The sequence below is a fragment of the Delphinus delphis genome, chromosome 6, assembly GCF_949987515.2.
Source record: "Delphinus delphis chromosome 6, mDelDel1.2, whole genome shotgun sequence".
Lineage (NCBI taxonomy): Eukaryota > Metazoa > Chordata > Mammalia > Artiodactyla > Delphinidae > Delphinus > Delphinus delphis.
In genome coordinates, this window is record NC_082688.1 from 104,129,739 (window position 1) to 104,154,723 (window position 24,985).

A 24,985-nucleotide genomic window follows, 5' to 3' on the forward strand; every position below is an offset into this window, starting at 1 on the left:
TCTCTTCTTTACCTGAAGATGTTTACAAACCAAACTAAGATTAAAATTAGTTATTTTATTTTGTACACTCTCATATCCTGCCCCTATAAAAGGGCAATTCATTTGACCAACACATTAGCATAAATGCCTTATTCTAACTCATTTAAGGCTTGGAGCTCGTTATATGTCCCTTCATCTACCAGAATACCAGAATACACTTGTCCCTCGGAATCCATGGGGGATTGATTCCAGGACCCCCCCCAGATACCAAAACCTGCGGATGCTCAAGTCCCTTATAAAAATGGCATAGTATTTGCATATAACCTACATACATCCTCCCATATACTTTAAATCATCTGTAGATTACTTATAATATCTGACACACTGTAAATGCTGTGTAAATAGTCATAAAGGTAAATGCTATGTCAACAGTTGCCAGCACAAGGGAAATTCAAGTGTTGCTTTTTGGAACTTTCTGGAATTTTTTCCACCCCCAAACATTTTTGAACCATGGTTGACTGGATCCGTGGATACACAGGGCCAACTGTACCATTCTTAAGGGTTAATCCCTAATTAAATCAGCAGTGCAGACTCTCCAAGGTCAACGTCAGTACCTTAACTCCAACATACCTAAGTTCGTCCATCTCCCTCTTCTTTTTCATCTCTTCCTTTTCTTTCCTTTTCATTTCCTGAATCTGGGCTTTCTTCTCATTCCTCTCTTCGCGGTCTCTGCATTCTTTCTCTGCCTCTAGGTCTGGGAACCGCTCCATTTTGGTCTTTTCCAATCGGTTCAGGATCTCATTCACTTTCTTCTCTACTGTCACAATTTTCACCTTGAGGGAGATGGAGAGAAAAAAAAATACTGAATCTTTATGTTTTTTTTCTTCCCCCCAGAATAGGGCAGGGCTTTCCAGCAGCTTAGCAACCCAGCTTGATTCCCTTTAGGAAAGAGACATCGCGCTGAGTCCTCAACAGCAGAGACAGACACCCACTCAGCGCCAGGGCACTGCCACCTCCGGTGATGTTCACACTTACGTCCTTCTGCCTGTGAAAGCCTATCTGTCCCACATCCATGTCGGCCGTTTTCTTCAGGTTAGACCACGGGGTATAAACCACATTGACGTTGTTCATCTTGCAGCCTGCCAAGAGAGACTGTCTTCAACATGTGGGGAGGAGGACGCTGAGCAATGCATCCCCTCACCCACAATTGTCACCATAATCCAACAAAGGAAAAGGCTGAGAATGAACAAGCCACCAAGTGTTTGAAACCACAAAATACTTTTTTTTTAAAAAAGAAGCCACCCACAAAGGCAAATGGGAAAGCCGACCAGCAATTCAAGCTAAAGTATTCTGATGAAAAGCAGGGTCAAGAGATCAGCTTCAGGGATCTTTGAGATGCTCTAAAATTGAATGCAAATTTTATTGTATGTGTTTTTAAACAGAAAAGGACCAAACAGGTTTCCTCAGATTCTCAAAGGAGCCCTTGATGTAACAAAGGGTAAGCAGCAAGATAAAGTGATTCAAGACACCGGCTTCTACCCTGCACTACCACAAACCAGCTGTGTCGCTTTGGGAAAATCCCCATGGCTCCTGGCGTCTCATCTGAAACATGAGGAAACTGGACTAGTTTAGTAGAGCTTTTTGGTTTTTGTTTCTTTAGCTGTGGAACCTCTTTTACCAAAGAAAACATAACAAAGTAATCAAAGCAGAGATGCTCTGGAGGAAAGGGGTGCCAGGTATCCTGCTCACCCCTCCTCCTCTCCCCTCACCACCCCCACTTCGTGTTTCCCCTCCACCCCTGACAGCCTCCCAGGCGGCTCTGAGAATCACAGTTTAATCACTGGTCCAGTGCTCTCTAAGGCCCTTCTAAATTAGATGGCAATACATTTCAATGGTTATTAAGTGACCATGTACACTGGGGAAATCTGGTGAACACGACCTTACCTAAGCGATCAGTTAACATCGCCAAAACTGAGGCAAACTGGCAGCATGTGCCTCCTGACTGTAATGCACAAGACTTCACTTACATAGTATTCCTGCCACAAAATGCGTAATGTGGTCCTACTGAACAGGAAGCATCAGACCAAGCCAAAGCGGTCTCCACTCTAAAAGTGTCAACGTCTTGAAAGACAAAGAAGTGTCCAGATTAAAGGAGACCAGCGATACATGACAAGTGAATAGAACGTATGATCCTGGATCAAAAAAAAAAAAAATGCTATAAAGTGACGGTAGTGGGACAACTGACAAAACTTACATATGGACTCTGTATAACAGTATTCTACCGATGTTAAATTTCCTGAATTTGATCACTGTAATGCAGTTGCTTACGACAATGTACTTCTTAGGACATGCTGAACGGTCATGACGCCTGTGATTTTCTTTCAAATGGTTCAGCTAAAAAAACATTGCGTGAATTACAGGGAGAAGGCAAACAAATACGGAAAAACTGTTGATTCTAAATTTTCTTTCAACTTTTCTGTAGGCTTGAAATTTTTTTCAAAATTAAGTAAAAAAAAAAAAAATCTCCATGTGCAAGGCACTGTGGGAGATACAAACACGGATCAGATGATGGATCCTGCCTTTGAAGGTTAAAGGAAGGCAGATAAGTACATAAATAATTTCAATGAAAATTAGAAGTTATCAAGTGAAATTGGAAAGATACAGGTAAAGAGTTAAGGGAGTTCAGAGAGGGCAGTGGTCACTCAAAGCTGGAGGAAGGAAAAGGCTCCGTGGGAGAGGTTAAGTTCCTTAATTCTTAATTTCTTAAATTCAGCTTCCTCATCTATAAAATGAAAGTAATATCTTACTTCAGTAGAGTTGATAAATGAACAATTTGTAATGTTCTTGGCACAGTGCCAGGCATGTAATTAACATTCAATGCTAGCTGTTATTACTATTACTATAACTACAGTGTAGCCCTTGAACCTTAGCTCGAATCTAGACATGTGATGACTGAGCAGGAGTGTAACATTGAGGGCAGAGGGAACAATACAAGCAAAGGCACAAAGCAGGAAACCAGCAAATATCTGCTTTGGCTGGAGTATGAAATACATGAAGGGAAACAAAGTCTGTGGTCAGATCAGAGATGCTTAAATGCCAGCTTAGGAAGTTTGGGTTTAACTGTAGAGGCAAGGTGAAGGGTGTCACAGACAGTGTCTAAGCTTTTAGAAAGTTTAATCTGGCAAGAGATTATAAAATGAATAAAGAAGAGGCTGACCAGATTCTATGACGACAAACAGCGCTGAAGGTGGTCAACCAGGGAGGGAAATATTTTAGTAACACAGTGACGCAAATGTAGTGTACTTAGCAAATCTCACAGCAAAGACAATCTTCTTCACTCCTCAGCATCCTCTGCTATTGACTCCTGAGAGTGAGACGCTTGGGCTTAGCTCCTTATGAGTGAGCTATCCCTGTGGAAGGCTGAAGAGGAGAGAAGAGTGATTCAGTGATTCAATGACTCTTCCTCTTTTCTGTTTTCTTTAGAACTAGTAAACTATAAAGGGATTAAGAAGAAAGAGGCCGGGCCAAGAATAAGAGCAAGAGTCCAAAGCTCTTTTAATAAATTCACATCTGCTAGCCAGGGGCACGAAAACACATTAAAGAGGTTGCAACACACAAGGAAGGAGGATAATGACGTAGTTTCAATTTTTATTATTTTTCTTTCCATAACCAAAGATTTTAACTGGAAATCTGAGGAGCTCTTCTTCTACTCATAAAAATGCAATGTCCTAAAACTAACTGCAATTTAATGATTTATAGAGTTGAAAATGAATGGCTCTGTAAGACAAGACTTCCAGTTTCTTTGGCTAGGCACCTGATTCAGTAAATCTGCCGAGTGAGATGCAGGAAACGCAGCCTAAGTGATGGGGGAGGGAGCACACTGCCCAGCTCTTCTATAATCACCAGCTCCCGGTACCTGCCGTCGTCTCTGGTCTGCCCCATGCTTATCTTCTATGCAAACCGTATTTTTTCCGAACCCTCTGGATCACCCCTCAATTTTATATCAAACCAAACTTACCTCTACCTTATCTAGGTCCATGTCCTACAACTAAAATCCACTCTACTAGCTCATTTCTAGCAGAATACCATCACCCAGCTCCCCTTTATAACTGCCTCCTCCACTCCATTAATTGTCCTTCTTGACCTATACTGACTTGACAAATTAAATCTTGTACAGTAGAACTAAACCAGCACCAAGGCCAATACTGCAGGTCCTACTTAAAACATGGAGGCCAATTGTCTCAACACTCTTTGCACATTAGAATCACCTGGAGAGCACTGTAAAAATACTGATTCTAATGCATCACCCTAGACATATTATTTAAGATTCTCTGGGAGATAACAAGATCAACGGACTTGACACCTTCACAATTTACAGAGAGAAGAAAGTATGGAAGGAGAGAAGGAAAGAAAGAAAAAGTAGGAAAGAGTAATTGGGAGACTTGGGTTCTAGAATCTAGTAAAAAGTAATGGAAACAAAGACATCAACCAACATTACAAATAAAGCCATGAGACACATCTCTTGCTTGGCAATTAACACAATGTAATTTCCAAAAGTCTTTCTACAAGTAACGTTAGGGGTAGGCAGGTCTAGACAATTTTCTTTTTTTTTAATTAATTAATTAATTTATTATTTATTTTTGGTTGCATTGGGTCTGTTGCTGTGTGCGGGCTTCTCACTGTAGTGGCTTCTCTTGTGGAGCATGGGCTCTAGGTGCACGGGCTTCAGTAGTTGTGGCACGTGGACTCTAGAGCTCAGTCTCAGTAGTTGTGGTGCACGGGCTTAGTTGCTCTGCGGCATGTGGGATCTTCCCAGACCAGGGCTCAAACCTGTGTCCCCTGCATTGGCAGGCCGGTTCTTAACCACTGCGCCACCAGGGAAGCCCTAGACAATTTTCTATTCAAGGTAAAGAAAACAGGGTAAAAAAGGCTTGAGATAGGGCCATGAAAATTAGAGGGGCTGGGAGGTTGGCTTTCAGGTCTCTGACAGGTAGTGCAACTGCCATCTTAAAGAACAAAACAGGGGAAAGGCATATTACATGTCATTCCCTTGACTCAAGCTAAAGTCAGTAATATGTTCTCTAAGATGTAATCCATTTCAGACACAGAGAAAGTGGTGCTAATTCTGAAAACACCTCTAGGAAAACTGACCTTGAATGCTATTGGCCTTCACAAGATGGGCACAGTCCATCAGTACTTCCTTTGGAATGTCTTCTATTTTCTCCCCCTGAAACACAAGAATAAACCAAATGGTCCACTACCTTGTCACTGATCAATACTGGAGCACTTTTATAGGGCTTTGCTACCTTACTAGGCACCATTTTATTAAAAGCAGAGGCTCTTCAACTGTATTTCAAAACATTGAAAAACGAAGTCCATTGTGGAAATGTTTAAGAGAAGGCAGTAATATGGAAAATCCTGACTTAATAAGTGGGGAAGAAAACAGGGTATGAAAGAAAACTACTAAAATATTAACTGTATTTATGTCTGAGTAATTTTTCCCTCTTCTCTTTCTTACTTTTAGAAACCTTGTGGAGAAATGGTGCCTATTTTTGGCAATGGGAAGTCTTCTTAGCTGAGGTCCCTACAAACTTGCTCTCAAGAGACATCTTATAGTTTTGGGTCTCCATGATCTGGTAGGTCATCTACCCTCGGCATTAGTCAGGAACCAAGCTCCTGGTGTGTTAGATATAACCTTCTACCGTAAAAGAGAAAACATACTGCTTCATTCTCTTTACAGATACTGTATCAAAGTCAAAGCTGAATAAGCAAAGCCATTCCAAAAGAATAAAAATATCTGAGGCAAGAGCTAGTGGAAATCAACTCAGCACTTGGCTGTTAGGCATGGGATTACTGAAGCACTTCTGTCTGGGAATGCAATGTTTTATCTACCTAAATAGTTGAGATAAATTAAGTTTATTCCATTAGGTTTCTATTTTTTTCCTTATTTTAAATGTTTCAAAATGGAAATCTCAATTACCTAAATTTTCACCAAAAAATACGTGATTTAAGTTTGTCACTACGTTAACGCCACATCTCATCCTGTGAGATTCCCTGACCACTTAAACAGAGGAATCTGAATTTACCATCTTGATAACACAAGGTCATCATCATGAGTATCAACCTTTACACTAGGCTCTAATATAGTGATAGTGATGCCTTCAGGGGCATCTAAAATACACAGAAGCTGACTGACCCTATACTAAATAAATCAAATAAATAATTAAAAAACAAAACAATAGCTACCACTTTTTGAATATCTGCTTTCTGAGTGCTAGGTACACTAAATAAATGGCCATATGAAATGGATAGTACTACGCTCACTTTGCCAATGAAGAAAATGAAGTTTAGCGAGGTGAAGCAACTAGGCCAAACTCCCCAATATCTAGTAAGTGACAGAGCTGAGAGATGAACCCAGGACTAACTAAAGCCATGCTCTAAAAATTGGCCCCAGAGTGTGGTGCTTATGGAGTTTCTGTGGAAACGTACAGCTTCTTGGTCCTTGATATCAGGCTATGTCACAACATCCCTTCTTGCTACCTGTACCTATTGCTTTTCCTGAAGCAATAGCCTCTTCTTGTTTTGCTACTTCTAATATAATATGAGCAGACCAAATAAAATAAAATAAAATAATTCAGCTTAGCATTATGCATAAAGTCAGAGTAAACAAACTCTGCATGGAGAGTGTAAGGTACTCTCCACATGTAAAGGCCAGAATTTCGACTGTGGGCTTTGTGCCATCTGTGTTAATGAGATAAGCAACCTCTTGATAAGTGAGATTTTTTTCTATAGGTTTCCAAAAATCAAATAAGCCTAGGAAAAAAACACTTGTTGAATATCCATGATCTTCAAGGCTTGGGTTGAATTCACCTGAATTTGACAAAGAAAGAATGAACACACATAGTGCTTAGCACGTGCTAAGCACTGCTAATAATGCTTAACTGAAGCATTATTCTAAATGCTTCAGTTATGCTAGCTCATTTAATTCTCACAACAACCCAGTAAGACAGGGACTGTCAGCTCCCTTTTACAGATGAGGAAACGCGCACAGCTGAATAACTTGCTCAGCGTCGCACAGCTGGTAAGCAGCAAGGCCAGGATACAAAGCTGGCAGTTTGGCTCCAGAGTTTGGGTTCTGAACTACTTATACTTAGTCTCACTGCATCTCCAACACTTACTTGGTACCTACTAAGTGCAAAGGGCTATGTCGTTTACTGCAGGAGATCAACCAGGTAAAAGTTCCTTAAGGAGCACATATTTTTATCTAGCACATGATGTGCTTCCAAAAGAAAATGAAATCAAACTCCTGTTCAAACAAGGTCTAACTGGTGGTAATGTGAACTTGGGACTACCCACCGTTACTTCCATTTTCTGATGCAGCAGAACCCAAAGGAAAAAATTTAATCTGAACCAAAAGGAAAGTTGGGAACACCATACTTTATCTTCTCTAGACTTAAAATAGTTCCAAAATGGCAAGAAGTTGCCTAGGAAAATTCAGAATTTTGTTCCAGCAAAGAGCTCACAATCTTCCTTTTTTTTTTTTTTTTAACAACACAGTTCTCAAAAATATAAATAGAATAAGTAAAGATGTGGTAGAATGTTTTACCTTGTTAGTAAATTAAGGAGTAAATATTATAAGCATAATGAAGTAGCATCTTGTATTTATTAAAATGGTCAAAAGGTTGCTATTTTTCTGAAGTTATAAAAACCCAAAAAGTTTTTGGAAAACCTATATATATCAGGTAGCATTTTAAACCAGCATAATATTTTCAATGGGCAATCTGGCATAAAAGGAGTTATCAAAATGTTTTTACATTTGACCCAGTAATTTGATTTCTGAGAACTACTCTAAAAAAAAAAAAAAGAAAGAAAAGAAAAGAAAAATAGAAAGTAGTTCATTAAAAAATATTTCTTGTTGGGGATTCATAATGCTGAAAACTGTAAACAACTTACATTCTGACAACGGAGCTTTCAAATTAACTGTGGCATATTATCAACTCAAAGCAGCCAGTCAAAACAATAAATATGAAAATAATGCAGTAACGTGAAAAAGTTTGTAAACTGTCACTTTAAAAGTAATACAATCTTTTTGATATCGAGCTCCATGAGCTGTTCGTGTATTTTGGCGATTAATCCTTTGTCCGTTGTTTCATTTGTAAATATTTTCTCCCATTCTGAGGGTTGTCTTTTTGTCTTGTTTATGGTTTCCTTTGCTTAAAAGCTTTTATGTTTAATTAGGTCCCATTTGTCTACTTTTGTGTTAATTTTCATTACTCTAGGAGGTGGGTCAAAGAAGATCTTGCTGTGGTTTATGCCAAAGAGTGTTTTTCCTATGTTTTCCTCTAAGAGTTTTACAGTGTCTGGTCTTGCATTTAGGTCTTTAATCCATTTTGAGAAAACCATAATTCAAAATGAGACATGTACCAGTGTTCAGTGTAGCACTATTTACAATAGCCAGGACATGGAAGAAACCTAAATGTCCATCGACAGATGAATGGATGAAGAAGATGTGGCACAGATATACAATGGAATATTACTCAGCCATAAGAAACGAAATTGACTTAATTGTAGTGAGGTGGATGGACCTAGAGTCTGTCATACAGAGTGAAGTAAGTCAGAAAGAGAAAAATAAAATACCGTATGTGAACACATATATATGGAATCTAAAAAAAAAAAAAAAGGTTCTGAAGAACCTAGGGGCAGGACAGGAATAAAGACGCAGACGTAGAAAATGGACTTGAGGACACGGGGAGGGGGAAGGGTAAGCTGGGACGAAGTGAGAGAGTGGCATGGACATATATACACTACCAAATGTAAAATAGATAGCTGGTGGGAAGCAGCTGCATAGCACAGGGAGATCAGCTCAGTGCTTTGTGACCACCTAGAGGGGTGGGATAGGGAGGGCGGGACGGAGGCTCAAGAGGGAGGGGATGAGGGGATATGGGGATATGTGTGTGCATATGGCTGATTCATTTTGTGTACAACAGAAACTAACACAGCATTGTGAAGCAATTATACTCCAATAAAAATGTATTTAAAAAAAAGTAATACAATCAACCAGGGGAAGCCAAGGTGGAATGCAGACTGAGACAAAAGAACCTAAGTGTGTGACAGACATCACTGAAAGGCATGAGGTGGGGAGGGCAGGGAGCAGCTGACAAGTAACTTTGAAAAACAGCATTTTGAATGGAAACTGTAATTGCACTGTACTTTAGTTGATAAAGTTGTTTCTTATGGGGATACAGGCTAACAAATCTGAAACCACTTCCATATATATTGGATTCAAATAAGCAAATGATGGTGGATGGTGGGAGCCAGGCTTCCCACTGTCTGAGAAGGAAGTAATAGATAAGCAAGGAAGGAATGTGAGAAAGGCCCCTGTAGTAATGGGTTCATCAGAGACACCAGTCATGTTTCGCTTACTGTAGATACAGAAAAAATTATGCATACGAATTACTAACACGGGTTAGTATACATACACCTATTTCCTAGCTCTGTCACATGAGAGGGCCTAGAAGCAATGATACTCTAGTAGCAATGAGCACACCCAGAGTCCAGATCTTGATTTCTAAATACCATTTCCCAATAAAAGAAACCAAAGTTCCTCAGAGAAATGGCTGATCCTAGAGCTGGAGCAGGGAAAATACAAGATGAGCCTGGAGCATCCTGAGTCTCAGAAAGTAAGGAAGTGCTCAAAAAGTAAAATGACAGGAGCATGTCAAAGGAACCAAGAGGGCTTCCCTGGTGGCGCAGTGGTTGAGAGTCCGCCTGCCGATGCAGGGGACACGGGTTCATGCCCCAGTCCGGGAAGATCCCACATGCCGCGGAGCGGCTGGGCCCATGAGCCATGGCCACTGAGCCTGCGCGTCCGGAGCCTGTGCTCCGCAACGGGAGAGGCCACAACAGTGAGAGGCCCGCGTACCACCAAAAAAAAAAAAGGAACACAAGAGCCAAGCTGGAAGAGTCAAAGCAGGGACAATTTTAGCAACAAAATGACACAGTACTGGATTATAACCCAAAGTAAAAAGTAAATGTGTGAGTCCATACTGATATAAGTAAATGATGAATTAAATACATGGGAGAGAAGAGACGAATCTTCCTTACAGAAGAATTCCAAACAATATATGCAGGTACTCCCCACACCAGGACGTGGAGCTCTCCCCCTTGAGTACAGGCTGGACTTAGTGACTTGCTTCCAAATAATACAGTATGTGGGGAGAAGAGCAACTCTTTAGTGAAAAAACCTGACAAACATTACCCTGGCCAGGAGATCAAGGTTAACACCATCAGTGGTAAGTCCTATTAATGCATATACCCCTGACATGATGGGATAAGAGCACTCCACCTCTGTGCTATTGTTCCCCAAACCCGTAACTCCAGTCTAATCATGACCTGATTAGTACTTCTCAAACTTGTCAAGGTCATGACAAACAGGGAAAGAGTGACAAACTGTCACAGACCAGAGACTAGGCAGGCATGACAACTAAAATGCAATGTGTGACGCTGGACCAGATCCTGGAACAGAAAAAGGACATTAATGGAAAAACTGGAGAAATCCAAATAGAGTGCAGATGTTAGTTAATAGTGATGCATCAGTTCTGGTTTCTCAGTTCAGACAAATCTACCACGGTAATGTTAAGATGTTAGCAATGGGGAAAACTGGACATGGGGTATATAGGGACTTGTACTACCTTTGCAACTTTTCTGTAAATCTAAAATCATTCCAAAATAAATATTTTTAAAAATACTCATAACAATTATCCATCCCTATGATTCAACTACACAAAAAACAATAGATGGATATAAAGACAGATTGGAAAAACAGTGGTTTTATGTGACTAGGGAACATTAAATCTTTTCCCTTTACTACGATAATGCTGTTTTAAACCTCCCAAAGCAGCCCCTGATAACTAGGAACATATATGCCCTTGGTGAGGCAGGAGAATCACATGAGCCTGAAAAAAAGGAACTACAACATGATCTTCCTAGAAGAAGACAAAGTCCAGTAGTGGCAACTGAAATGGCAGGGAGAGAGAGCAGAGGTGACACAGAGCACACCTCAGCTGGCAGGACAGGGCAGTGCTTCTATCTGGGAAATATGTGCTGTGTCCCCTTCCAAGCCTCAAAACTCACCAGAATTGCCCTTAGTGATTTCCTGGGTTGGGGGAAGACATCTCTTCGTTTGCTAATTTGTAGACTTTTGTACATATTACTCTAAACAATTTATTTGCCCCCAAAAAAGGACAGAGGACAAGATAGGATGCTCATCACTACAGAAAAAGTCACGAATCCATGTTTAAATCCAGTTACCTTATGTAATCGAAGGTATACATGAGCCGAAGAGAGTTTGTCCACATGAAACCTACAAAGAATGAAAACCACTTTTAGCACGAGGTACAAGATAACCATCTCCTCAGGCCACCTGCATTTATAGCATCCCAATCCAAAAATATTAATTCAGTGCCTACTGCACACTGAGCACGATGGGGGGCAGAAAACAGTCACCACCTCCAAAGAGCTCACTATCAACCGGGAGAGGTGAGAAAAACATGGAAAGATCTGCAGCTGTGTGAGACTAAGTACCAAGACGAGTACAGGAGGCAATGAATGTTAAAAGCCCAGGGAAGGGTGATTTTTCAAGTGAGAAAGAGCTATCAGTGACCCAAGGCTTCAATGATGAACTGAGACTTGGTGGGTCCCAAGCTGAACCACGGGACTTAGAGCAAACACGGGGAAGGAATTTTAGGTGAGAAGAGAAGGGAATGAAAGAAGTCAGCAAGACTCCAGGGTTGCAAGCCTGGGAGACTCACAGGACCACTGACAGTAACATCTTACAGTTGGAGAGGGAGCCAGTTTGGCAAAAAGATGACAGGTTTGGTTTGGGAAATGTTGAGTTTCAAGCGATGGCAAAACAATCCAAAGAGAATGTCAATCACGGAGATGGAAGAGTCAGGTGAGGACTGAAGCAGTAAGCAGACCACATCACCAAATGGGTCAGACCAACAATTCATCCAGCCTTACCTCTGACAATGACACTAATACGCGTCTCCTGGGAAAGCATGGTGATTGCCCTTTATGACGCTGTCCTAAAAATATTCAGAATGCCCTCTCACCCCAGTATCCTAAATATACCTTTCATTAAGGCTCTATCATTCACCAATTTAATTAAATCTTTTAAAACTTACTTCTTTTTTCACCTAGTTCAACATTTGGGGATTTTAAGTTTTTCATATTTACAATTCACCAAATGAAGTTGACCCGCTCTTTCCAACACCCAGAGAGGCCTCCAGAATGCTAGTGATTTCTGTTAACTTTTCTCTTCCTTAGTCCTTTCCTTTCCAGACTGAGGAATGTTCAGTAAAATCCTAAGGAGGCAACGTCACGTCCCATTATGTATTTCTTTAGACATTTTCTTAGCATTAATGGATTTTTTAGAGCTGAAAATGGTTACACACTCATACCTGGTCCAAGAAGTAGGCAGTGTGATTCTATATAAAGGTCAAGATTTGCTGTTTCTCATGCCCTCTTTAAAAAGGTTAAGCATCTTGCTAGTCAATTTGGATAAAGAAAATGTTTACACATTTTTGGCAGTCTATGATGACTCTAGGTCTTATGCCTAACCATTAGTGACAGCCAGAAATGAATACAACATCTTAGTTTGATTTATTTTTCTTCTGCTGGTTCATTTACTTATTTGCATTCCCACGTAAGAGATTCCTACTGATTATCATCTGCAGCTTGGCGTTTTCCAGCCAGAAAATGTGTTTTTTTGAAAATCTGGAAATTATACCTCACTGCTCTGTTTCAGAATCTTAGGAAAATACCCCATTAGTAAGCAAGCTCAATTGAGAAAACTTCTCCCATTCCAATTTGTTTTAAGTTCTCTATTTACAACAACTCTTTCCTACATACCCATAGTAGCTTGATTGTATTCTGATTCTCCTTAAAGGTCTCTGATGTGGAATTTTATCAAAAGACATACACAAGTAGTTTAATGTATATACACACTGGGTTCATACATAGGCAGTCAAAGTCAAACACACCCGGGAATATCACTGCTGATTTACACCAACTTCAGGCTTGTAGGTACACCTCTACAAAGTGCAAGGGGAATGCAGGTCCCAACGGTGCTTTGGTTGAAATGTAAAACGAACAAAAAACTCAGTTCTGTAAACAAACTATTTTGAGCGAGTTTCCTTAAAAAACCTTCCAAACCTCCCAAAATGCTCACTCCAAGTTTAAATTATGCCCACCAGTTCCCTAGTTCCCTCTCTTCCTTGTTATCTTCCTCTCCCTGCTTAATCACTATAACTCTTTATTGAATGCAGAGACTAGAAACATGAGCATCCCTGACCTGAGAATGTAGAGATGCACGGGACCCCAAGCTGGGTCGTTTAACTCCTTAAAGTGGGGTCTCTGGAAATACTACTCATTAGGGGGTTTGGAAGCAGTGAACACACACTCTTTGTATTTTCCTTTGTTTCAAATGAATTTAGTTCCACTCTCATTTAATCCTAGAAAAATTCTTTGCTTAAAAGCACCTTAGGAGGTTTCCTGGTATAAACTGAGATGTTGACATTCCCAGAGGTTAAGTTCCAGGTTGAAAATCTGCCCTGGAATGTAGATCAACTGATTCATTCTCTGCACGCCCAGGAATGTTTCCAGGATTGACAGTTTATTAACTGTAACAGGTCTTGAAATTTACGGCTATGCCAGCTCACATCTGACCTAGGATAGCTTCTGGAAATAAAAGTCAATCACTTCCGACAACAGACATTAAATCTCAAGATTAAAGAGTGTCGAAATGGCTGTCGGGCAGCTATAGACACCAGTCTGGTAAGTGCCTTCCAGAAGTCTACCTTAACGAAACGAAAAACCCAAGTCATGATACATGAGGTGTAGGTTGTAAATTGGAAATTTCTCTTCCACTTAATTTTTTTTTAAATGTCAAGTAAAAGGATGTAGTGAACTGACTTTCATGGTGCATCCGAGTATGTAACCTTTCCTATGCAGGTATTTCTGCCCCAAACCTTACAGCAGGTAACTGCGTAACAGGTGTGATCATCCTTATCTCTTGTGACAGATCTGGAGATCTTTGGGGCCCTAAGGACAACTGAAATAATCCAGCCAAGGGTGACAGGTACTCAAAATGGAGATGACCAGAATGCAGTCACTGTGAAGAAATGTCCAGCAGAGATCATTTCCAGACAGGCAGAGAGCTAGTCAATTAGAAAGTCCACATCTATTGAACACTTACTATGTGCCAGGTCCTACGCTAGGTAGTGGGACAGAGCAGTAAACAAACCGGATGGATCACTGTCCTGGGCTGGGCGGGGGAGGCAGGGGAGCAGAGCTTATAGTCAAGCGTCCTAGGAAGGTAAGCAGCACCCGATGCAGAAGCCCTGAGCAGTGCAACCTGCCCACCTGAGGTATGGGGGCACCAAGCAGTGTCTACCTTCATGACATATTTGAGTTCAGAAGATGGGCCGCTGTGCTGGAACAGGGGGTTGATTTTTTTTTATCAGCCTTTAAACTTCCTCAGGTTTCTAGTGCCTCTTGGTTCCTGGAGTGTGCACTTCAGAGAGGGCAGACAGCCAGGGAAGCACTTCCACGGGGTTAGGAGGCGGAGCCTTCAAAATGAGGTAGGCTGGAGCCAGAGAGGCGCCCTTCAGTGGGCTCCTGCAGGTAGGCCCGGGGGTTCCGAGAATGGCTACATCTAGGGAGTAGCTTAAGTTAGTCTCTGGGCAATATCTTTCCTATCAGATGTCCAATGCTGCATACCTTACTGAAAATCAGTCAACTCTTCTAAAAAGTGGCAGCCTAAGCTCTGTCACTATAGGGAATTAAGTGAAGGATCTGGGCCCAAACAGCCTGAGGGAAGACAGAAACAGGGATCTAGAACTCGAGCTGGCTGGGGGCCAGCAATGACCCGAGTGGAACTGTTCAGTTTCCCTTAGCCTGAGTTTCCTCATCTGAAAAATGGGCATGATATTGGTAACTATTTCACAGGGTTGTAGTAAAATGCAATGTGTTAGTGGAGGTAAACACTCAACAGGATCTGGCCTACAGTTTATGTGTTTGGTCAATGTCCATTACTACCATCACTAAAGCCAACAGGATCCGAGTGTTTCTCCTCAGAGACGGCATTTGGTAGGGGGGTGTTAGGAGTTGTAGAGACCATATCCCGCTCTACAGTAGGTAGAATTAGGCTCCAGGAGAGAGACATCACAAGGGTTAGAGGGAGTGGTAGAAGCTGCAGCTAGAAAAAGAAAGCAAACTGAGTATGAGAGCATTACATGAAAGAAAAAGAAAGTAGCAGGAATCCATGAACTCCTCACAGGTTTTGGGTTTGAGCTGTAGAAAAGCCCATATAGCATCCCAAGGCAGTTAGAAAAAGAAAAGAATTCAACTAAAATGAAGGGGTTTTTTTCCTGCATTTGTTTTGTTGTTTTTTTAGACTGGGTTTGGTGAGCAGCAACATAAAATTATCTTGGAAGGAGGCTAAGAAAGAACATATTATCATTTTTGAAATTTCCATAAATTCTTTTAGAAAGAAGGGGTAGGGGCTGGATCAAGCCAGGGTTAAACTCTTTGTTGAGAAGACAAAAGGGAAGCCAGTCTGTGTTTTCTTTAAAGCTGGACCTGGTCAGATGCTCTACCTATTCCACCGACGTGGAAGCTTGCATCTATTTTCTTCACTGCTTCTTGTGAAGCCTGTATCCATCCACTCAAAAAGAGCGGTCTGAGTGTGTTAAGTGCAGTCGTCTCAGTAACCTACTATGAGGAGACACACAGGAGGTAAAAGCAAGCCTATGTTCCTGAGACCTTTGCAGTGAGGCCCGAGATCTAGCCCTAAAACCTCATTCCCAGTTAACGTGGTAATTATAAATGAAGGGAGCTGGCAGTCAGCTATTTACCACTGAATATTCATAGACAAAACGCAACGCATGAGTTCCTAGTTTTAATCATAGGAGTCAGGTGGTTGGTCAAGGCTAAGAAAGTAAATAATGATCCATAAAAAGCAGAACCAAAATTGCTACTTACCAAATATCTTCAGGCCAGCCATACTTTATCAGATCTTCATCTGCAGAGACAGGAGAACAAAGAAAAGGAAAAACAAGAGAAATGAAGGTCTTAAGGGATACAAACTACTATGTATAAAATAAATAAGCAGCCAGGATATATTGTACAGCACAGAGAAATAAAGCCACTATTTTGTAATAACTTTAAATGGAGTACAATCTATAAAAATACTGAATCAGTAATGTTGTACACTGAAACTACTACAATATTTTATTTATTTATTTTTAATTTTAATTCAGTTTTAAAAGTATTCTTTGGTTCTTTTATTTATTTATTTTTTGGCTGCGCTGCACAGCTTGAGGGATCTTAGTTCCCCGACCAGGGATTGAACCTGGGCCCTGGCAGTGAAAGCGCCAAGTCCTAACCACTGGACCGCCAGGGAATTCCCTAACATAATATTTTAAATCAACTATACTTCAATAAAAATAATTTTTAAATTTTTAAATAAAACAAAACTAAAAACATGTTTTAAAGAGAAGGTTAAATGAAATATGCCAAAGTTTATCATAAGTTGGGAAGGGAAAAAAAAAAACAATCTTTTCCACAAAACTTTTTCTCTCCCTTAATAAAGAGTAATTCAAAGAGGCTTTGATGATTGAAAATACCAGAAAAATTTTTTTGATAGCTTTTACAACTGGACGATTATAATCATAATTTTGTATAACATTTATAATCTAAAGTTCAAAGATATTTCTATTTGAAAATAAAACTAACACTGGCAAATCAGAGCAACTGAGATGTTAGATAATGTCTTAGAAAACTGATTCACTATAACAATACTTATATGTTAAAATGGTTTTGCTACAACTTTAAAACCGGTGGACTGCATTTTACGCCTTAAAAATAAAAAAGTTTCTCAATTATAAAGTTGTAGAAAATTAGGGAACAAAACAAACACCAGAAATATAAAAAAGAAAATAAAAATCACCTAAAATTCTGTCACATATGAAAATAAAAATAGAAGAAATAGGTAAAAGTTAAAGTAACTGTCTCTGAGAGTAGAACGTGGGTATTGAAAAGGATGGGGTAGAGAACTGATGTTTTTTACTATAAGCATTCTGTTATTACTTGAACTTTTTTTTTTGCGGTACGCGGGCCTCTCACCGTTGTGGCCTCTCCCATTGCGGAGCACAGGCTCCGGACGCGCAGGCTCAGCGGCCATGGCTCACGGGCCCAGCCGCTCTGTGGCATGTGGGATCTTCCCGGACCGGGGCACAAACCCGTATCCCCTGCATCGGCAGGCGGACTCTCAACCACTGCACCACGAGGGAAGCCCTGAACTTTTAAACTATATATTTGTTAGATAAAAATAAAAATTTTAGAAGTTCTTTGGAAAAAATGACTACTTGATTCTATCATATGGATAAACTTTTCTGTTGTTGACATTTGGATTGCTTCTAATTATAAATGCTTCAGTAAATACTTTTTAAATAAATATGTCCATACTCCTGATTATTTCCTTAAGGTGTATATCTAAAAGGTGAAGTATTCGTTCAAAACATATGCATATATATGTTTGTTTTGTTTTGTTTTTTTGTTTTTGGCTATACCACATGGCTTCCAAGATCTCAGTTCCCCGACCAGGGACTGAACCTGGGCCATGGCAGTGAAAGCGCCAAATCCTAACCACTAGACCACCAGGGAACTCCTACGTATGTATATTTTTAAGGCTAATGATATATATCTCTACAGAAAGGTTATCTCAATATATACCTCTAATAGCCGTATTAATAATTAGTAATACAGAAGCATTACTTAAATTATTAAACCTAAAGTTAAAAATTGTAAGGTAAAGTGATTCACATATGATGATTTAAAATGTACTCAAGTATATATAAAATGTACTCAAGTATTTAAAATGTACTCAAGTACATAAAATGTACTCAAGTACATATAAAATGTACTCAAGTATTTCCAGAAAAGTACATATAAAAAGTACATATAAAAAGTACATATAATGATAGAGTACATATAAAAAGTACATATAAAATATAAAAGTACATATAAGTACATATAAAAGTACATATAAGTACATATAAGTACATATAAAAGTACATATAAGTACATATAAAATATGTACTTACATGATGATAGAGTACCCTCTTGGATGAGGGTACTCTAAGCAACTGCAGACACCTTGAGTTTTCTGAAGGGTTTTCTACTAGCTTAAGTAAGAAGCTGAGCAAATAGCCGGCCAGTAATCAGAAAAAGGGAATTATAAAAACCTCTTTTCCTCATTTGGGCAATGTTTGGCTCCCTGGTGACACCTGCTGGCTAATAAAAAGAACACACCTGAAAGCTTTTTAGAGAAAGTGACTCATTCAACTTAAAATTCATTTATGTTCCATCCAGCCCTTAGCCTGAAGTCATCAAGGCTATTAGAAGTAAACGTGATGTGCTAGGAGCACTGGAGAACAGGCAACTCTAAAATGTAATACCAGGCTTCCCTGGTGGCGCAGTGGTTGAGAGTCTGCCTGCCCATGCAGGGGACACGCAGGGGACACGGGTTCATGCCCCGGTCCGGGAAGATCCCACGTGCCGCGGAGCGGCTGGGCCCGTAAGCCATGGCCGCTGAGCCTGCGCGTCCGGAGCCTGTGCTCCGCAACGGGAGAGGTCACAGCAGTGAGAGGCCTGCGTACCGCAAAAAAAAAAAAAAAAAAAAAAAAGTAATACTGTTCTTACAAAGCAGACTAAGAGAGTTGGATAACTCTAAGAGTGCCTGGGGAAAAGTATTCTACATACAGATTTTTTTTTTCCTACATATACTTTAATGACAGCAAAACACCACTCTAGTGGGCTCCAGACAGAATCTAAATTTATATCTGCAGACATAAACTCTGTATCTAGATTTTATCTGTAGAGAGAAATTCCTACAACGGAGGTTTAAAGGATTCATTCTAGCCCATCCTAACCCACTCTTCCACGAAGCCTTCTCAGCTCTCCCTAACCACATTTACCCTCTGCCCCCTCTACTTCTACAGTGTTTGCTATTAATATTACTTCATTTTGCCCCTACTTTTGTTTAATAGACTTTACTTTTTAGAGCAGTTTTATATTCACAGCAAAACTGACTGCTATTTGGTTTTGTATGTGCCTCCACCTGAATGAACACTGAAAACACAGACTCAATCTTCCTCTTTGGATACTCAGAGGCTGGCACATGGCCTCACACAGATCAGCCCCAGCGAATAGGAAACTACAATGGAAGGGAAAAGAGACACGGTGGGAATGTCCCCAACACAGCTGCCTGTGTCAGCAGCACTGGTAGCCCATCAGTGAGCACCGGAATCAAAGCAGCCTTTCGCTGTAAGACATACATAAAGCTGTCCCCGCCCCGCCAGGGCTGCACAGTGCAAAACCCGCACAACCTCGGCTTTAGGTGTCTCTCAGGAACCTGAGTCTTGGGTTCACACCCTTCGTGTGGTAGAAGGGAAAGCAGACTTGGTCAGGTTTGGATCCATATCTACTGTAGATAACTAGGACTGCTATAACTGTGCCTTATTGTTCAATGTAATATAGGGAGACAGTATCCCCTCCCCAGCTATGTTCATCAGGAGGACGCTATGAGAAAACTTATCCATGACAATTCACGGGTTACTAGGAGAAATATAAAACTCAAGTATTAATATACTGCAGACAGCTTCTCCATTAAGTCACAACCAGAGTCAATGGCATAAATTCATTATAAGGAAAAAACCGTTTAAAAATTAGTTATTTTATGCTATTGGTTTTTTCTCTTGGCTAGGATGTGACAGTCTTGCTTATACTGATTCTGCTTATGGTTATAGCAGGGTTTGAAACTGTTACATAGATCTGATTTATAATTATATAGTTATATAACTATATCACATTATTGTATTTATAACATTATATATATTTTATGTGATGTATGTGTATATACACCAACTACATATACTTAGCATGTGTAACTATACATACAACTATATGTTTTTATAAAACTATATGCATAGTTATATCTAAGTTATATATAACTTATCACTGTTCTTTGACATCTTTTCATTTGGGGCCTTATTTCATTAATCAAGTGTCTCATACTGAAGAATGTTATACTTGTCTCTTTTAAAGGATCAAGTTTAAACTGTCAGTTACAAACTGCACCTAGAACAGACACCAATGGTTTTAGAAAAGGAAAAAAAAAAAGCAATACCTGAGGGTTAAAGAAAAGTAACTGAAGTGAATCAGGCAGCTCTCAGACTACTGAGGCAGAGTCACCCAGGCCTGGAGTATTCCCAGGGGAGAAAGGGGGTGGCTTTGGGGAGCTCCAGAGCTCCAGAGAGAACCACCAGTTACTGAGCGCCCACCGTGGGCCAGGCACTCTCCCCAGGCTCTTTCATTTAACCTTCACAGCCCTGCAAGGCCGATACCATCCCAGGATCCTCTTCTTACATCTAAGAACCCAGAGGTTCAAAGGGGTTAAGTAACTATGGCTAGTTTGCTGAAGAGCGGAGATTTTAACCCAGACTGGCCAGACTTCAGAGCTGTCTTTTCCAGACATGATGCTACCCTCAAGAGAAGAGCAACTGTGCTTTTCAAGCTTGAAGAAGAGGAATTCTGTCACCTTCTCCAAGCTCCCTTGTTGCAGTTCTTTCCTCCCTCTTCAGTGTCCCACACCCTGAGGGTCAGTGCTGTCACCTCCCTGCTCTCTCTTTTTTAAATAAATTTATTTATTTTTATTTTTGGCTGTGTCGTGTCTTCATTGCTGTACGCAGGCTTTCTCTAGTTGCAGAGAGCGGGGGCTACTCTTCATTGTGGTGCACGGGCTTCTCATTGTGGTGGCTTCTCTTGTTGCCGAGCAAGGGCTCTAGGCGTGCAAGCTCAGTAGTTGTGTCTCGCGGGCTCTAGAGCGCAGGCTCAGTAGTTGTGGCGCATGGCTTAGTTGCTCTGCGGCATGTGGGATGTGGGATCTTCCTGGACCAGGGCTCGAACCCGTGTTCCCTGCACTGGCTGGCTGATTCTTAACCACTGCGCCACCAGGGAAGCCCTCCTCCCTGCTCTCTTGATCAAGAAAACTACAGTTCCCTTTAGGCACCTCCCGCCACTCATGCAGTCAAAAAGGCGATCCCTAAATCAGTGTTTTTCTTGTAAACTTTAGATCAAATGCATCAGTGAGTCAGAAAATTAATTTCGCAGGTTAAGACTAATTTTTTAAAAATGAGATAAAACAGAAAATAGAGGGCACAGAAAACAGTATGGGTATTTTTTTGTAAGTTTTTTTTTAGTTAGGTGAATGTTTGTATCATTTAGTCATAGGAATGTGCACAGTATGAGATAACGTGTTTTATTCTGAGTGGTCAAGAAAGCACTGTTAACATTTCAAGTCAAAAAGAACCATCTTCTGCCTCAAAACAACCAAGATATGTTTCTTAAATGAGGTAAAAATGTAAAGAAAATGATCTTTTCAAAGTCCAAGCCACAGATTATTTTTATTTGATGAAAACCAGCACACGTTAACCTCTAATTCCTGTCACCCTAAATCAAACGATACCACAAAACTCTTTGTAAAGTAAGATTCTAATCAGCCACAGGTGGTCCAATTAGCTCAACTATTATCTGATATAATGAAATTCTAAGAAAGTTAATCCTTTGGAATTCCTTATAACAAGTTAGATAGTAGTTAACTGAAAACTCATATCCAACAAGCCATTGGGAGAAAAGGCAATTAACACTTACCTGCTGGAAATTTCAAAATCAAATGCTTTTGAAAACTTACTTTCATATTTATCCTTTCCCATGTAAATAGTGTAAGCAGATGAGTTAACTAAGACAAAACAAAAATAACAATAGTTAGATAACTTCAACACCGACACAACTGTTTGATGGGAAAAACAAGTGACGAATGCTTATCAGGGGTCGGCAAAACATTCATGGCCTGTAGGCCAAATCCAGCCCTGTTTTTGGACAGCCCTTGAGCTAAGAATGATTTTTACATTTTTAAAGGGTTTAAAAAAGCAAAATGAAGAAGAATAAGCTAGAGAGACCGTATGTGGCTTACAAACTCTAAAATACTGACCATCTGGGGAAGGTTTACCAACCCTCATTAAAAATGGCTACTTTCCTACTTTCTCAGGGATTTAGTTCAATGCAATTCCAGTTCAGTCCTATACTTTTGCCTTCTTCAAAATAGTTTTAAAAAAACAACGACCAAAACTCTTCACCTCAACCATTTAAAAATAGGTTCCCAAACTTATGCAAGTTTTATTTTTCATAATTTGATTTAGTTATGTCCAAGGTGTGCTGCAAATTATAATAAGCTCCCTATCACATTCAGGGGAAACATTGGCTCTCAAGCTTCTTCTAATCAGTGGCTCTGAACCCTGTTTACACGTTAGAATCACCTAATTTTGCCCCAGCTCCACCTAAGACCAACCAAATCCAAATCTCTGGGGATTGGGGTTTTACAAAACATCTCTTTTTACAGCGATTCTAAGGTGGAGTCAGCATTAGGAACCACTACCCTAAATCAAAAACAATATTCTGGGTATGGTTTACCTTAGAAATGACATTTGCTTTCCTGAGCTAGTGTGTTTTGATGTGGGCATCCTCCATCTGGAATCAGTTAGGTTTTGTAATTGAAATTCTAACTGGGTCCTGGTTTTCCGAGCTAGTCTACCAAAACCTGTTAGACCCCGTTTGGACCTAGACTCCTGAATTAATAGCCACTGAGCCTCTGCCTACAAAGCCTGACAGACAGGTACAAGCTTGGGCCAGGCAGTCTGCTGGCTGTCGCTCCAGAGAACTACCGTGTGAGTGGAGCTCTGAAGGCTGGGAAGCAGCACTCTTCCATTTACAGATTCTTAAATTCAGGATTGCCTGAACATTCAGAATGAGAAGCTTCTTAAATGATCAATCATAGCTGCCTCTCTTGGGGACAGAAAACTCCCAATTCCTTCAGTTAGCAGTTATGGTGACTACAGTCCATAATTACTTGGAAATAGTTGAGAAAAATAACTTGAAAGAAGAGAATTTTGCACTGACAGCTGACAGAAATACTTGTCTATAACAGAGCATTATATTAGCTTGATAAGCCCTTTGCATAGCATATAACAAATGCCAAGTGCAGGAGTACAACTAAAAAATGTTTCAGATCCTCTCTGTACATTGTTACATGGGTACACCCTTTTGAGCCTATAAATGTCACCACTAGGAGTATATATCCTACTAATTAATACTCCGTCAAGCAGTGATGTTCTTTTTACAACTTAAACACTCATTAGTTAAGACTGGTTATACACACTATAGAATATCCATAAACAAAATACCATGTACCCATTAAAAAGAAAGGATAGGTGAAGAAATTAAACAGCAGAACAGTATTTTTGTGTATCTATATATAGTAATATTCAATTTGTAAAAAATAAGTAACTGTGTATACATAAACATGTTTACATATATATTTTTAATACACGTACCCGTTTTCTTTATACTGTGCAAGGATATATATTTAATTGTTAACAACAGTTACCTTGTCTACTTGCTTATAAAATGTATAGATGGTTTTTGTAATCAGAACAAACGTAATTTTTTAAAATGATCGAAATAAACAAAGCTGTCTCTGCAGGACAAGCTATCTAAATTACAGCCAGGAGAATGACAGATGGTTCTTTGGATGGTTGACCTATAAAATGAGGTGATTAAGAACATAACTGCTACAAGCCCAAACTGAGGGGCATTCTACAAAGTAATTCTTCAACTGACAGTGTCAGTGTGAGAGACAAAGACTGAGCAATGCTCCAGATCAGAAGATGCTAAAGAGTAATGAATGACAGCGGAAAGCAACAATGATTTGTAATTTTCCTTTGTTATAAATTCACCACTAGGACATTGATAAAAACTGAATAAAAGCTGCTGATTACATACTAGTATTGCTGCAATGTTAATTTCCTGATTTTGATAATGAAGAATGTCTTCTGATAAGAGAATATCCCTGATTTTAGGAAAAACACCCTGAAATATTTAGGGGTAAAGTGCAACTTACTAACAAACGGTTCAGAAAAAAAAAAATCTGTGAGTGTGGGGAGAGAGTTGGGTGGGGAGGGGAGCTGGAAAAAGAAAGAGAAAGGGGAAAAGAAGGAGATAAGGTATATGTGGTAAAATGTTAGAATTTGGGGAATCTGAGAGAAGGCTATAAAGGAAATCTTTTACTATTCTTATAACTTTTCTGAAATACTGAAATTATGTCAAAATAGAAAATTAAAAAGGAGCATGACTGCTGAGTAAGAAATCTGAATTAAGCTCCCATCCATGTTAGAGGGATAAAGGAAAAGTAAATTGAATTATTCTAGTATTTTTGTTACTCTCACCCAAATATTAAGGTTGATTAGTATGGGAGCTAGTTATCTTGAAGATACCTGATACAGGTGTAGCAACCAGGCCAACTTTAGAGGCACTGTGATAATTTCATAATTTACAGAACAATCTATCTTGAGACAGATGCTAATAAAAGGTACTAAAAGTACAAGTGAAGTTAATGAGCCATGTGAAGGTAATCTGTGGGTCCATAAATCAGAGGGGCTTAAATTTGACACTGGAAATATAGCAAGGCTAATGTTTCATTACTCTCTTATGAGAGTGTGAAAGAATAAAACTAAGCAGATTTTAGTTAGAGATACTAATTTTAAAAGGGAAGGCAAAAACTTTCTATTGAGATTTTCAATCCATTTTTTTAAAAAGTTTTTTTGCAGTAAACCATCAGTTGCTTGAAAAGCTTGGCTATCTATACGAAGTCATTTCCTGAAGATTCTGTATGTTCAAGTTGTTTTCTGTACTAGGATATATAAAGTTTTACTACTATCTTACTGGAAGTTATAATTTTTCCATTAACTTTGCAATTTTAAAAGCTGCACAAGTGCAGATTTATTAGACTTAGAGGCCAAATATTTTTCTGACAGGAAGCAATTCTGAT

At 39.7% G+C, this 24,985-nt stretch overlaps 1 protein-coding gene across 3 annotated transcripts in view; it reads right to left on the reverse strand.

Annotated features, from left to right (window-relative positions):
- Positions 1-24,985, reverse strand: part of CCDC25 (coiled-coil domain containing 25) — a 61,275-nt gene that overhangs the window by 34,619 nt on the left and 1,671 nt on the right. For all 3 annotated transcript variants that reach the window (XR_009519936.1, XM_060015225.1, XM_060015226.1), the window contains exons 2-7: positions 21,794-21,841; positions 16,024-16,063; positions 11,290-11,341; positions 5,131-5,206; positions 1,015-1,118; positions 610-812 (exon numbers count right to left, since the gene is read on the reverse strand). Coding sequence is in view for 2 of the 3 variants with exons in the window: in XM_060015225.1 (XP_059871208.1) it covers positions 610-812; positions 1,015-1,118; positions 5,131-5,206; positions 11,290-11,341; positions 16,024-16,063; positions 21,794-21,841 (523 nt within the window). In the remaining variant the exon portion in view is untranslated. The remainder of the gene's footprint in view (positions 1-609; positions 813-1,014; positions 1,119-5,130; positions 5,207-11,289; positions 11,342-16,023; positions 16,064-21,793; positions 21,842-24,985) is intronic.